General features: G+C 49.1%; 1 protein-coding gene across 1 annotated transcript in view; it reads right to left on the bottom strand.

The window, feature by feature from the left end:
- The window catches only part of Dyrk4 (dual specificity tyrosine phosphorylation regulated kinase 4), a 52,698-nt gene that overhangs the window by 30,000 nt on the left and 8,295 nt on the right, over nt 1–14,403 (bottom strand). Inside the window, exons 2-4 of the mRNA XM_045139729.1 lie at nt 5,961–6,041; nt 4,357–4,467; nt 995–1,133 (exon numbers count right to left, since the gene is read on the bottom strand). Coding sequence (XP_044995664.1) covers nt 995–1,133; nt 4,357–4,467; nt 5,961–6,041 — 331 coding nt within the window. The remainder of the gene's footprint in view (nt 1–994; nt 1,134–4,356; nt 4,468–5,960; nt 6,042–14,403) is intronic.

The raw sequence follows: 14,403 nt of genomic DNA, 5'->3' as shown, positions 1-14,403 counted from the left end.
AATAACTAAGTAATTAAAAAAAAAAACATTAAAAAAATTTTAAAAAAGAAAAGAAAAAGGGGGAGGCCAGGCGTAGTGGTGCACACCTTTAATCCCAGCACTCGGGAGGCAGAGGCAGGAGGATCACCATGACTTCAAGGCCACCCTGAGACTACATAGGTTAGCCTGAGCTAGAGTGAAACCATACCTTAAAAAAAAAAATAGATGGCTTAGCGGTTAAGCACTTGCCTGTGAAGCCTAAGGACCCCGGTTCGAGGCTCGATTCCCCAGGACCCACGTAAGCCAGATGCACAAGGGAGCGCACGCGTCTGGAGTTTGTTTGCAGAGGCTGGAGGCCCTGGCGCGCCCATTCTCAATCTCACTCTCTCTATCTGCCTCTTTCTCTCTCTGTCACTCTCAAATAAATAAATAAATGAAAAAAAAAAAAGAAAGAAAAAGAGGGAAATTTCACGGCATTTTAATCTGACCCATTACCTAGTACTGGTTCACCCTAGCTCTTTTCTGCTGTCAAACTTTCCCCTGTCCTGGAGCCTACACGTTGACAGAAACGCTCTGTCTGGGCTCCAGGTAGTAGGACAGTGCCCTCCGCCTGCGCCGCCGCAGCTGGCCCCGGCACCCGCCCGCTGTACTTCCACGGGGAAAGCGGGCAGCAGAGAGCTGATGCTCACCCCCACTTTGCCTCAAGCTTACCTGACCACCCGGTGAGGGTGAGGTTACCAGATTGGCTTTGTTCATCTTGACTCTTTTTTTTGGTTTTTTGAGGTCGGGTCTCACTCTAGCCCAGGCTGACCTGGGATTCACTACGGAGTCTCAGGGTGGCCCCGAACTCACGGCGATCCCCCGACCTCGGCCTCCCGAGTGCTGGGGTTAAAGGCGTGCGCCACCACACCGGCTCTCATCTTGACCCTTTACCTTGGTTGTTACTCCAGCCCATGGCAGCTCAGCTCTCGGTACCCTGACCACCCACACCACCCCCACCTCATCAAAGCCATACCTGCTGCCGTAAGTGGCACTTTGTGCTGTCTCAGAAGTTCTGGATGCGGCTTGGACTCTTGCGACTTGTTGTTAGTGTGGAACGACGTCTTTGAATCCTTAGGGGCAGAAGGCAGCACCTGGCTGAGAGTTTGACTCTCCTGCACAGAGAAAGTGGTTTCCACAAAGGTCCGCATCAGCACAAGTCAACCATCGAACCAAAAGACCCAAAATCTCTTCTTACCTCTCCAGAGAGAGAGAGAGAGAACAGTTCAGACTCAAGAGAGAGGAGTGTATCTCATCTCTCTCAGAGGAAGTATGTGGCTGGTTATGACACCATGCCCTGGAAAGCCGGTACGCTACGGTACGAAGTTGACAGCCTCAGTGGCTTGAGACTCAGGGAGGAGGAGGGAGGCGACCTCCCTGTGGCCCTTGAGGAGCTAACCTTCATTTTCTTTTGTCTTTTTCTTTTTTTGGTTTTCCAAAGGCAAGGTCTCACTCTAGCCCAGGCTGACCTGGAATTCACTATGAGTCTCAGGGTGGCCTCAAACTCACGGCGATCCTCCTACCTCCGCCTCCCGAGTGCTGGGATTAAAGGTGTGCGCCACCACGCCCGGCTGAAAACAGCTATTTTTTTAAAAAAATTATTTATTTATCAAAGACAGAGAGAGGCAGAGAAAGGGGCAGGGAGAAAGAATGGGCACACCAGGACCTCTATCCACTTCAAACTGGATTCCGGACATATGTGCCCCCTTGTGTATCTGGCTTATGTGGGACCTGGAAGAACTGAACCTGGGTCCTTGGGCTTCAAAGTCAAGCACCTTAATGGCTAAGCCATCTCTCCAGCCCGAAACAACTAGTATTTTTAAAGATATTAGCACCAATAAAGAGATATACCTTCTCTGAACTAGGGTAATAGAAAATATGTTCTGAGGGCAAGACCCCTCTGAACTATCAAAGGCTACATCTTGTGAAAATGTGAATTCCTATGAAGGAAGTGAACACAAACTGAGAATGCCATTGAAGGAGTTCTCCAGTGGGGGGTGGAAAAACACTCAGAGAAGTCTTTCTCCAGGGCCAGGACCCAGAGACCGAGGCCACTGTGGCAATGGGGGTTCAGGCAACATCTCAAACTGGTAGCAGAGCTTTGCAGCATTGTCCACATGGTACTGGTTTTCCAGGGATGCGTAATGAAGGGAATCATAGCAGCCTGCGCTAAGGTTTCATGAAGCTGCTCAGACCAAGACATTTGCTGGCGTGGTCAGGTTCCCTGCCAGGAGACCACGAGAAGTGACCGTGAGGGGCTGTGAAGGTGGAGATTAAGTTACAGTGGAGACCCCAGGATGATGGAGATGCCAAGACCATGGGGCATCTGCCAAGGAAAGCTACAGGCACGGAGCAGAACTGGCTCAAGAGCGAGGCTTCTGCATGCCGGCAACGGAGATGAAGGGGCCGGGCTGCTCATGCCCTTTAGAGCCCGAATGACTCACTCGTAAGCTCCAGGTACCGGACTCGCAGCTGCAGATTGCGGTGTTTGTCCTTCTGGGTTTCGGAAGTGCTCTGGTCTAATATTCCCTTGCTGTGACCCCAATCTTCCCTTCTGGAAAGGAACTATTTACTCTGTGACAATGCCTGTGCCATAGGTATGTAAGTTCCCTTCTGATTTCTACGGGAACTTACAAAGGAAAAGTGCCCTCAGCATCCAAAGACCCTTCGGGCCTCTGAACAGCGCGGGCACTGATGAAGATTACCAGGACTTTTTAAGCTGGGCTCAAGGCGTTTTGCATTACGAGATGAAAATGAGACAGGGGCAGTGGTTAATGTCATGTTGTGATTTATGCGATGTGTTTTGGTGTCGAGCTAACCAGGAATGGAGTTGTGATGGTAAGTGTTCATTGACAACTTGACTGGATTTAGAAAGCCCAATCAAACACACCTGTGGGTTTGTCTATGAGGGTGTTTCCAGATAGGTTTATATGAGGAGGGAAAAAGAGCCCTCCTGGGTTAGGGTACCAGACTGCATAAAAAGGAGAAAGTCAGGGCTGGAGAGATGGCTTCGCAATTAAGGCCCTTGCCTGCAAAGCCAAAGGGCCCAGGTTTGATTCCCCAGGACCGCTGCATCTACAGTTCATCAGTAGTGGCTCGAGGCCGTGGCACAACCATTCTCTCTATCTGCCTCTTTCTCTCTCTCTTCATCTCTCCCTCTCTCCCTCTCTGCCTTTCAAATAAATAAATAAAAATAATATTTTACAAAGGAGAAAGCTGAGCACCAGTTTCATGGAGCTCTGCTTCCCAGCTTCACAGGCAATGTGACCAGCCACCTGACGCTTCTGTCAACTTACCTTCCCCACCGTGACAATTTGTATGCCTGCACACTAAAGCCAAAATGAACCCCGCCTCCCTCACATTGCTTCTTGCCAAGCTTTTGGTTATTGCAACAAGAAATCTAATTAATATGGGCTGTAGAGGGCTGGAGAGATGGCTTAGCAGTTAAGCGCTTGCCTGTGAAGCCTAAGAACCCTGGTTCGAGGCTCGAATCCCCAGGACCCACGTTAGCCAGATGCACAAGGGGGCGCACGCATCTGGAGTTCGTTTGCAGTGGCTAGAAGCCCTGGTGTGCCTATTCTCTCTCTTTCTCTGCCTCTTACTCTCTCTCTGTCACTCTCAAATAAATAAATTAAAAATGAACAAACAAAAATATTTTTTAAAAATATGGGCTGTAGAGATGGCTTAGCGGTTAAGCCGTTTTGCCTGCAAAACCAAAGGACCCCAGTTCAATTCCCCAGGATGCATATAAGCCAAATGAGCAAGGGGGCGCATGCATCTGGAGTTCATTTGAAGTGGCTAGAGGCCCTGGCATGCCCATTCTCTTTCTACCTCTCTCTGCCTCTTTCTTGCTCTCTCTCTCAAGTAAATAAATAAAAATAAAGATTTTTTTTAAAAAAAAATAAATCTAATTAATACAAGCCCATTCTCAACTAGATAAAGTAAGTTGCAAGGGCATATAAACTTGAGGTTATGTGAGCATGGTATCACTTTAACTTGTTACTTTCCCCCGTATCGTCTCTTTTCATCCTTATTCAGAAAAGGTAAACGACATGGGAAGGAAAAATATTTTGCATAATTCTTCCATCTTCACAGCAGAATTCCATTTTCCCTTTCCTTGATCGTTGCCCATCATGCCACAGAAAGCTAAGTTTAGGGATAGGAGCGCATCAGCGCGCACTGGCTCCAGCTTTCGCTCGCTGTGGAGAAAAGCAGGGCCAGCAGCCCATCCTTCCGCTGACAGGTTCCTCCTCCAGCTGCCCTTTCTCGACGTGGTCCGGGCTTGAGTCCCGGCCACCCACTGGTCTACATCAAGGCACGCACACCGTCTGTACTCACGTGGTGGGTTGACTTTGGCACAATTTTGTTGTCGATTCGTGGGAAGTTCACTGTGTTTTTCTTCCCTTTGGTGTCCACAAAAGGGAGTGAGGCAAGGTTGGTGCTTGTGTTCTGCAGAAGGAGACATCGGATAAGCTGTAAGAACGACAGTGGAAACCAACCGCCCTCCAACTGGACTGGAGGCCCGCTCCATGGGAGGGAATACGTCCCTGAGACTGAGAAGCTACAACAGGGGTAGTCATGAGCCCTAGGCGTGTAACGTCTGCTGCTGGCTGGCTAAGTGTATATACTATGCTCACCAAACTGTCTAGTAAGCACCTCTCTTAATGTTCATACCCACATGTTAATGCTACCCTCACTTTTGGTAAGAACCTTCTCTTTTCAGAGGGCTGTGACCTTGGGATGACTCAGAAGGCTCCATGGTGCTGAGAATTGACAGAGGAGTGCTCAGCACTGAAACATCTCTACCACACTTTCCAAGGCTCAGGGTCCATTGCGGAAGAGGTGGCGGAAAGAATGTAAGAGCCAAAGGAAGGGGTAGGACTCATTAAAACGTGCTCCTCCAGACATAAAATGGCCTGGATATCCATGACCTCACAGTGTCTGACCCTACTTACACAAGACCATCATAAGAGGAGGAAAAGATCATGACATCAAAATGAAGGAGACTGATGGGGGGGGATATGATGGTGAATGGAATTTCAAAGGGGAAGGTGGGGGGGGCATTACCAGGGGATATTTTTTATAATCATGGAAATTGTTAATAAAAAATTTTGAGGCGGGCGTGGTGGCACACGCCTTTCATCCCAGCACTCGGGAAGCAGAGGTAGGAGCATTGCCTTGAGTTAGATGCCACCCTGTGAATTCCGGGTCAGCCTAGACTAGCGTAAAACCCTACCTTGAAAAACCAAAATAAAAAAGCATGACAGAAAGCAAATGAGGTCATTTCTTCTAGCATTGTCCCCATAAGGTTAAACCTAACCTCAGTTCGATTCTTGGAGGAGAGATGGCTGGTGGCAGTAGGGAAATCTAGCCAATGGACTCTGGGTTTGAATCCTCTACCCTTTATAATCTGTAAACCTTGAGGAGGTCACATTGGCCTCAGCTATCTCATTGCTACCAAGGTGACAAAAATGGGACCTGCATCATGAGACAGCAAAGGTGCAAGTTGCCATTATTATGACCATACTATCTGACCTTCAGTCAGAATCCTGCCCTTCCTCCCCAAGGGGTGGTGGGGGGGCAGGGAACAGTCACTAGATGGCAGGTTTTCTCTTTCTACAGAAGGAAGTATCTAGCTGACTCTCATACAATGTCCCGAGCATGGCATGGACGTTAGAGGTCACAGCCAATGGGAAGTTCTTCCTGCTTTTCACGCAGCCTATAGACCCTCGTTTTCTCTATGGGTACATTATAGATACAACATCATCACTGCATCCTCATCTCTCTACATTGGTTGGTTTACGGGTCAGCCAACCCTTAGCACTATTTACAGTACCCTCACCGCCATCCTAAGCTGAACAGAAACACCTGACATATCTATCCTGGCCACCCACTTGCCCCCACCCTCTTCTCGAGAACAGTCCGTAGCCATCACGTCTTACCTTATGTGAGCGTCGGGTCATTGTGGTGTTCTTAACCTTGGAAGATGGCTGCTGGACTTGAACCAAAGACTTATTCTCGACCTGGGTTAAGTGGAGGAGAACTGAAATAGTGTTTGGCTGGCTTTGTCCTCTGCCACAAGGACATTTGTCTCAGTTCAATAAGCAAGGTACACTTGAAGCCAGTCCCCCTGATACTACAGTTAGGAATTGTTAGGAGAAACTCAGAAAAAGGACTCTGTGAATGCCTGGATGAATAATTACCCACATGAATGATCTTTCCAGAGGTGTTAATTGTGGACTAACTGGCCCCACAGTTTTAATGCTTGAATGAGAGAGAAATGAAAGATGAAAGAAGGAAAGGAGGGGAAAAAAAAAAAAACAATACAGAGCCAAGCGCAGTGGCATATGTTTATAATCATACTTGGGAGCCTGGGGCAGAAGGATTGTGAGTTCCAGGTCAGCCTGGGTTACAAAACCAGCAATCATAGAATTTCCCATCAACAAAAAAATCTTAGCTAGCGGATGAACAGTGTGGCACCTCCACCTGGAGTTTGTTTGCAGTGACAATAAGCCCTGGGCCACGTCTTCCTCTCTCCTCACAAATAAATACATAAAATATATTTTTTTTAATTTTACCTTTATGGGCTGGAGGAATGGCTTAGCAGTTAAGGCATTCGCCTGCAAAGCCAAAGGACCCAGGTTCGATTCCCCAGGACCCATGTTAGCCAGATGCCCAAGGGGGCGCAAGCATCTGGAGTTCGTTAGCAGTGGTTTGAAGCCCTGGCGTGCCCATTGTCTCTCTCTCTCTCCTTTCTCTGTCAAATAAATAAATAATAAAATATTTTTAAAAAATTTACCTTGAATTCCTGAGCATGACAGGAATTAACTCTGGACTTCTGCTTGTTAGGAAAGAAAATGCTTATAACGTTGCCCAGAGCTGCCTTCACACTCAGTGTGTCCAGAAGTATATTAATGGAACTTGCCAGAATTTGGATGCTAGCCTGAATACCAGTGATCTAATTAGAAAATAATTCACAGCTAGAAAGGGGTATGGGCCGGAGAGATGGCTTAGCGGCTAAGGCGTTTGCCGGCAAAGCCAAAGGATCCGGGTTCGATTCTCCAGGACCCACATAAGCCAGATGCACAAGGGGACACATGCATCTGGAGTTCGTTCGCATTGGTTGGAGACCCTGGCATGCCCATTTCCTCTCTCCCTCTTTCTGCCTCTCTCTCTCTCTCTCAAATAAATAAAAGAAATAAAATATTTTTAAAATTTTGTTTATTTATTTATTTGTGAGCAACAGACAGAGAGAGAAAGAGGCAGAGAGAGAGAGAATGGGCGCACCAGGGCCTTCAGCCACTGAAAACTAACTCCAGATGCGTGCGCCCCCTTGTGCATCTGGCTAACGTGGGTCCTGGGGAATCAAGCCTCAAACCGGGGTCCTTAGGCTTCACAGGCAAGCACTTAACCGCTAAGCCATCTCTCCAGTTCTAAAATATTTTTTTTAAAAACTCATAAACGGGGCTGGAGAGATGGCCCAGCAGCTGAGTATTCCTCTGCCGGAGGACCTGAGGAGGCCTGAAAGACTACTTGTCCCCAGGACCTATGTGCCAACTGGGTGTGGCCACTGTGGGGGTTTGAACAGATGCCCCCCCCTATATGTTCAGTGTGTTATCAGTTTGTAGTCTGGATCTGCAGCCACCTGCCTGGAGGAGGTGTCACTGTGGATCTTAAGGTGTAGTGGAGAGTTTGAAATTCCAATCTAAAGATATGCAAAGTGCCTAGTTCCGCCTGGAGTTCCTGAAGTGTGCTGTGCTGTGCTGTGTGGTTTTTGGCTTGTGCTTTTTTCTCTCTCTGCTTGGTCCTGGGAAGGTAGGCCAGCTTCTTCTGCCATTGTGGAACTTCCCCTGGATCTGTAAGCTTCAATAAATAGCCCTTCCTCCATCACTGTGCCTGCTCTGGAAGTTCAGCTCAGGGACCTGAAGCGTCTGCTACAGCTATGCACGCCTGTAATCCCAGATGCATAGGAGAGCAGAGATCAGAGAATCCCTGAGGTTTATGAAAACAACAACAGCAATAACAAAAAAAAAAAAAAAAAAAAAAGCTTCTGAATTAGAGACTCTGGCTGGCGAAACGGGAGAGGGATGGAGTGGGACATCCAGAGTTTCCCTCTGGCCTCTGCAGGTGGGGCATATGCCACACACGCTACACCATACACACCACATCTCTCACACACACAAACCAAGAACTTATAAATGCCATCGATACCAACGAGGGACATTGAGGATGTGGACAGTGGGGAAACTGACAGGCAACTGAAAAGCATATAAATATAAATATATAATATAATATAATATAATATAATAATAATATAATATAAATATATAAATATAAATATAAATATAACCAAAGACAATTCCGACTGCCGGAAGATGGTGGACTGCAGGAGTCGGACAGAGAGCACGGACAAGTGTCGACCCAAAGAGCAGAGATCATCATGAGTGCAGCTAAGAGCCCGGGCTGGGCGCGGGCCGGAAGGCCTGGGGGCTGGGCTGGGCTTTAGCTGAGCCACTCCATGGCCACAACAGTGTCCGGGCCGGGCCAGGTGCCTCCACCGCTCCTCAGGGCTGGCCGGGGATTGTGGAAGACCCTGAAAGCGAGGCTAAGAAAAGTGGTCTTTATCCTCCGGGTAAGAGCAAACCACTGACAGCTGGTGCCCATATATGCAGAGTAACCTTTCGGAATGACCCCTCTGGCAAAATGTGGCGAGAAATAATGCTCGTATGGATATGGACTTGGAAGTTACAGCCCGCCTTCCTTTCTTTCTTCCCTCCTTCCTTTCTGTGCATGTGTGTGTGTCCGTGTGGTCATTTGTGTGTGGACACACACGCATGGACGTACATGTGCACAGTGCATGCACACAGTACAGGCAGAGGTCAACACTGGATGTCTTCCTCAATTGCTCTCACATGTTTTTTTTTTATTTATTATTTATTTATTTGACAGAGAAAGACAGAGTGAGAAAGAGGGAGATAGAGAGAAAGAGTGTGCGCGCCAGGTCCTCCAGCCACTGCAAACAAACTCCAGATACGTGCACCCCCTTGTGCATCTGGCTAACGTGGGTCCTGGGGAATCGAGCCTCGAACCAGGGTCCTTAGGCTTCTCAGGCAAGCGCTTAACCACTAAGCCATCTCTCCAGCCCAACTATTTATTTATTTATTTATTTTTAAGACAAGAAAAGCAACTGTGGGGTGGGGAGATGGCTCAGTGGCTGAAGAGCCCCGGAACCCACGTAGAACAAGAAGAGAAAAAAATGGAAGCCACCTCCGTGTAAGTTGGTTCTCTTAGATGTTTTGGTACAGTAATGGAAAGTCGACCAGCATAAGCCTTCACCCTTCCTGTTGTGGCTCCAAAGCTGAGGACAGTTCCAGACCAAGAGATTCCCAATCTTTGTCATGTCATGATCTGTACAGCAACCTAAGCTAAGGAGAGGCTGAAGCTGACAGCCGGGTCACCGCTACCGCCCCCCCCCCCCCCCCCCCCCCCCCCCGTTCGGTTCGCTAAGCCGCCCTGAGGACTGGTGGCTTCTAATTCCGTGAATACGTGCACGCCATATGTTGCGTTAGATTGTGAATTTACAGATGGTTTGTTTCCAGCAGTTTCCCCAAGAGTCACAAAATGCTGTAGCACACTTCATTCTACTACCCCCACCCCCTCCAAGGACCCCCAAAAGGCAGGAGAAAGAGAAGAGGCTTCCAGAAAGTGAGCTTTGTGATTTATCCGCTGGCCCCTCACCGACCCTTAGCCGAGGCAGCAGGAGTCTCGTGTTTGTTTTTCTCACTTCTGCCTGGCAGAGGGTCTCACGTTAGCCAAGACTGACCTGCAACTTACCCTGTAGTCCCAGGCTGGCCTGGAACTCACAGAGATCCTCCTGCCTCTGCTTCGCAGCTGCTGGGAGGGAAAGGTGTGCACCAGCAAGCCTGAGCTCGCAGCATTGCCGCGCTTCCCGACGCTGCCCGGGGTCGCTGGAACCCCTAAGCTCTAGGTAGTCTTTCCCTAGTGTTCATCATGGATCTTGGAAGGATTTTTTTTTTTTTTTTTAAGAATATACTTTGGGGGGAGGCTGGAAGAATGGCTTAGTGGTTAAGATGTTTGCCTGCAAAGCCAAAGGACCCAGGTTTGATTCCCCAGGACCCACATTAGCCAGATGCACGAGGGGGCGCACGCGTCTAGAGTTAGTCTGCAGTGGCTGGAGGCCCTGGTGTGCTTATTCTATCTCTCTCTCTGTCCCTCTGTCAAATAAATTAATAAATAAAAATAAAATGTTTTTTTTTTTAAGAATATACTTTGGGGCTGGATAGATGGCTTAGCAGTTAAGGCACTTGCCTGCAAAGTGGAAGGACCCATGTTCGATTCCCCAGGACCCACAGTAGCCACATGCACAAGGTGGCACATGCATCTGGAGTTCATTTACAGTGGCTAGAGGCCCTGGTGTGCCCATTTTTTCTCTCTTTCTCTCCCTCTGTCAAATAAATAAAGAAATAAAGATAATTTTTTTTTAAAAAAAGAATATACTTTGAGGCTGAATAGATAGGCTTAGCAGTTAAGGCACTTGCCTGCAAAGCCAAAGGACCCAGGTTCGATTCCCCAGGACCCACAGTAGCCAGATGCACAAGGTGGCGCATGCATCTGGAGTTCGTTTGCAGTGGCTGAAGGCCCTGGTGTGCCCATTCCCTCTTTCTTCCTCTCTTCTCTCAAATTAATTAATTTAAAAAATTGAAAAACAAAGTAATATACTTTGTATGGATACATCGTGTGTTGGTACCATCCTTTTGCCCCTCCCTGCCCTCCTCAGTGGGGTTGCTGCTATTCCCCATGGGGTTGTGGGTTATGCGTTGTGGGAACAACAGTCAGTGATTGCGGGGGAGCGGTGGATCTTGGGAGATTTTTAAACAGCCAGAAGTCAAATGGGAAGCACCTTCTTATGTTCAAGCTTTCATAAAGGCACGCTGCTTTTATAATAAGGTATACCATTATTTAAAGAACACAAGATACAGGCTGGAGAGATGGCTTAGTGGTTAAGCGCTTGCCTGTGAAGCCTAAGGACCCCAGTTTGAGGCTCGGTTCCCCCGGACCCACGTTAGCCAGTATATGCGTCTGAGTTTGTTTGCAGTGGCTACAGGCTTTGACATGCCCATTCTCTCTCTCTCTCTCTCTTTATATATATATAGTCTGCCTCTTTCTCTGTCTTTGAGATAAATAAATAGAATATTTTTTAAAAATAGGTGGCCCATGCATCTGGACTTCATTTGCAGTGGCTGAGGCCCTGGTGTGCCCATTCTCTCTCTCTCCATCACTCTCAAATAAATAAGTAAAAATGATTGAAACTCACACACACACAAGCTAGGAGCCATAGGCCCAGTGTGACCAGGGGATTGGAAGAAGGACGCGACAGAGAGAGTTGGGAGCACTCTCCTCATGAGAGGCCATGGGGCTGAGTTACTCCATAGAACAGGGCAGAGCGAGGGACCTGGGGCTCCTGACAGCTTCGGAAGCTGGAAACCAGAGACCCTGCGCCCACAGCAGGTGAGGTCGTTGAACTTCCACGCACACCCCTCCTCACCCAGCCCCCAGGCATGTTTGGATGCCCAGGTTCCTCTGCTGTCGCCAGTGGCATGTGCCACTGCCTGGTGACAGACCCGCGGGACCGCACCCTGCATCCACATGCCAGCAAGTGTGACCTGGGCCGCCTCTAACAGCTGTCGCCTGCCTCTGGGTTCTGAGCGGCCTATCTAGTTCTCACTGCACAGGGGGCTTGAGTTCACACACTTCTTTTGTTTCCTCAGGAAAAAAAAAAAAAATTGAAAACAAAGGCAGGTTCCATTCTCTTGCTTCACAATAGCCAGTTCACCTTTTCTCAGATAGAAGCTGAGCTCAGTTTAAAAGCTGTTTAGGTGTGGGCGAACCATATTGAAAAGGTGTTCCAGGGCTGTAGAGATGGGTTAGTGGTTAAGGCGCTTGCCTGCAAAGCCTGAGGACCCAGGTTCGATTCTCCAGTACCCACGTTAGCCAGATGCACAAGTGAGTGCATGCGTCTGAGTTTGTTTGCAGTGGCTAGAGGCCCTGACATGCCCATTCTCCCTCTCTCTCCATACACACACACACACACACACACACACACACACACCTCTTTCTCTCTTTCAAATAAATAAATAAAATATTAATTTTTTTATAAAGGTGGCCCATCTTAGAAACAAAGTCCTCACAAGACCTAGTGGGCAGGAGTCCATCCCTATTATGAGTCACAAAAACCCAATCATGTAACCTTCCTGTCACAAAGGAGAAAAACGGAACATCCATTCTTGTGCTAGACACACAGAAAGGTGGAATCTCCGGTCACTGTCCCCTGCCTGGGACACTCGATTTCCCCTGTCTTTGTCTGCACTCTCATCCCAGCAAGCCACAACCCCAACATGCTCACGCTCTCCCACCTTGGGTAAAAAAAAAAAAAAAAAAGCTCTATACAGTTCTCAAGGTCCCCAGAGAAGCAGATGTCCCGGCCTCTCACTTTTTTGTTGTTGTTTTGTTTGTTTGTTTTGCAAGGGAGGGTCTTGCACTAGCCTGGAATTCACTGTGTAGTGTCGGGGTGACCTCGAACTCACGGCGATCCTCCTACCTCTACCTCCCGAGTGCTGGGGTCACAGGTGCGCGCCGCCAAGCTCGGCATCCGGCCTCTGGCTTTTGAGAGCTAAAGGAGAGTAGGTCGGTTCTCCATCTAGGGCTACGTGGAGCAGGATCCCAGGATGCACCATGTGGTGTTATTACCTTGGACTGAGCCCTGGATGTGTGCATCAGTAACGCACAGGGGAGAAAACATCTGGGATCTCAGCCGGTGTCAGGTCACCCAGTTTCCTTGCCCATAGGCCACTGGGACTGTTTAGAAAGCCACACTTCCACCAACCTCGGTCCTCCTTCACCGGCTGCTGTTCTATATATTGTTTTTTCTTTTTTTCAGTCGGCTCCTCCTCATCTCTTCCTCCTCCTCCTGCTCCATCCCTCTGAATCTCTAGAGGCTGACTTGGGCCAGGTGAGAGGAAGATGAGGTTGTCAGCTCGCCGCTTCCTGGCTCTGCAAGCCTCTCCCAGAGGCCAGCACAACTGCGACATCAAAACAAATGCTTGAAGCACGGGAAACGGGTTGATGAGAGAGAAGAGAAACCTTTAGGGATTTTGTGCAGAGCACGCGACATGTTACGCAATGGGGCACAGGGGAGCTCAGCAAAGAACTGGGGAGAAGGGGAGACTTCTGGACTCTGTTGCCCAGCTCAGGGAATTAAGCCAGTCCCCTCTGCTGCAGAGCGCAGGCAAGTCAAGCGTCCTCTCTGACCGCCACCTCTAGCTAAGAGTTTGACCCCGAAACCCCCTCTGCTGTGGGTGCCGAGGTGCCTGGGCGGGAAGGAACCACCTCCTTGTTAACGCACAGGCTAGGATGGACTCTGGAGACCCATTAGCAGGATGAACGTGACCAGCCTTGTGGGAAGAACAGCTTCCTAGTCACAGAGAGAGGGCCCTCCCTGGGGTCCTACCCACCAGCCTCTGTCTCTATGGCCAGCCTTGAAGGAAGGGCGCACAGGCCTGGAAGCCCAGATACTTAGAGTCATTTCGTGCCCACCTCCGATGGTGCCTAGATACAGTTGCAGGAAATGAAGGAGGAACAGGAGAATGCTAGCTTCTTTTAGGCAGGTTCAGTTAGGGACAGAAGCCCAGAGAGGAAGCCAGAAGATGCCACTCGCCTTGATAGGACCGAAAGTCGTGACTGACCCAGTTTATGTATATATATATTTGACAGAGAAAGAAGGAGAGAGAGAGAGAGAATGGGCGCGCCAGGCCCTCCAGCCACTGTAAATGAACACCAGCCACGTGAGCCCCTTGTGCATCTGGCTAACGTGGGTCCTGGGGAATAGAACCTGGCTCCTTTGGCTCTGCAGGCAAACGCCTTTAACCGCTAAACTGTCACCCCAGCCCGAATCCCTTTTCTTAATCAACTATAAAGACTTGTCTGCGTTGATCCCCGCTCGCCCTGCCCTGTGGTCTGGTCTGGACCCGCACAAGTCTGGCTTTCCCCTGCTCGGCCTCAGGGGACCACTGCTTGGCCTGGGGGTTTCTGCTTGCTTCTGCTTTACGCCTCGGGGTGACTTCGCACTTGAATTACACACGTGACTCTCCTCCGATCTCTGAGTGTACACGTGTGTGTCTCCTTTACACTCTGGGCCTGCTACCCACGCAGCGTCTCTACACTCGGGTTACTGTGGCTGACGCTGTCTTTACTTCTCATTTCTCTTCTGACGTCCCCGTCCTCTGCTGGGGTGCTTGGCCCGCACTCGTCCTCCTTAAACCATCATCCCTTCTCTCAGCGTTCTTCCGTGGGGCGCATCGGGGTGAT

The sequence above is a fragment of the Jaculus jaculus genome, chromosome 23, assembly GCF_020740685.1.
Source record: "Jaculus jaculus isolate mJacJac1 chromosome 23, mJacJac1.mat.Y.cur, whole genome shotgun sequence".
Taxonomy (NCBI): Eukaryota; Metazoa; Chordata; class Mammalia; order Rodentia; family Dipodidae; genus Jaculus; species Jaculus jaculus.
Note: the sequence above shows the minus strand (reverse complement) of the source record. Positions and strands in the feature narration are given on the sequence as shown.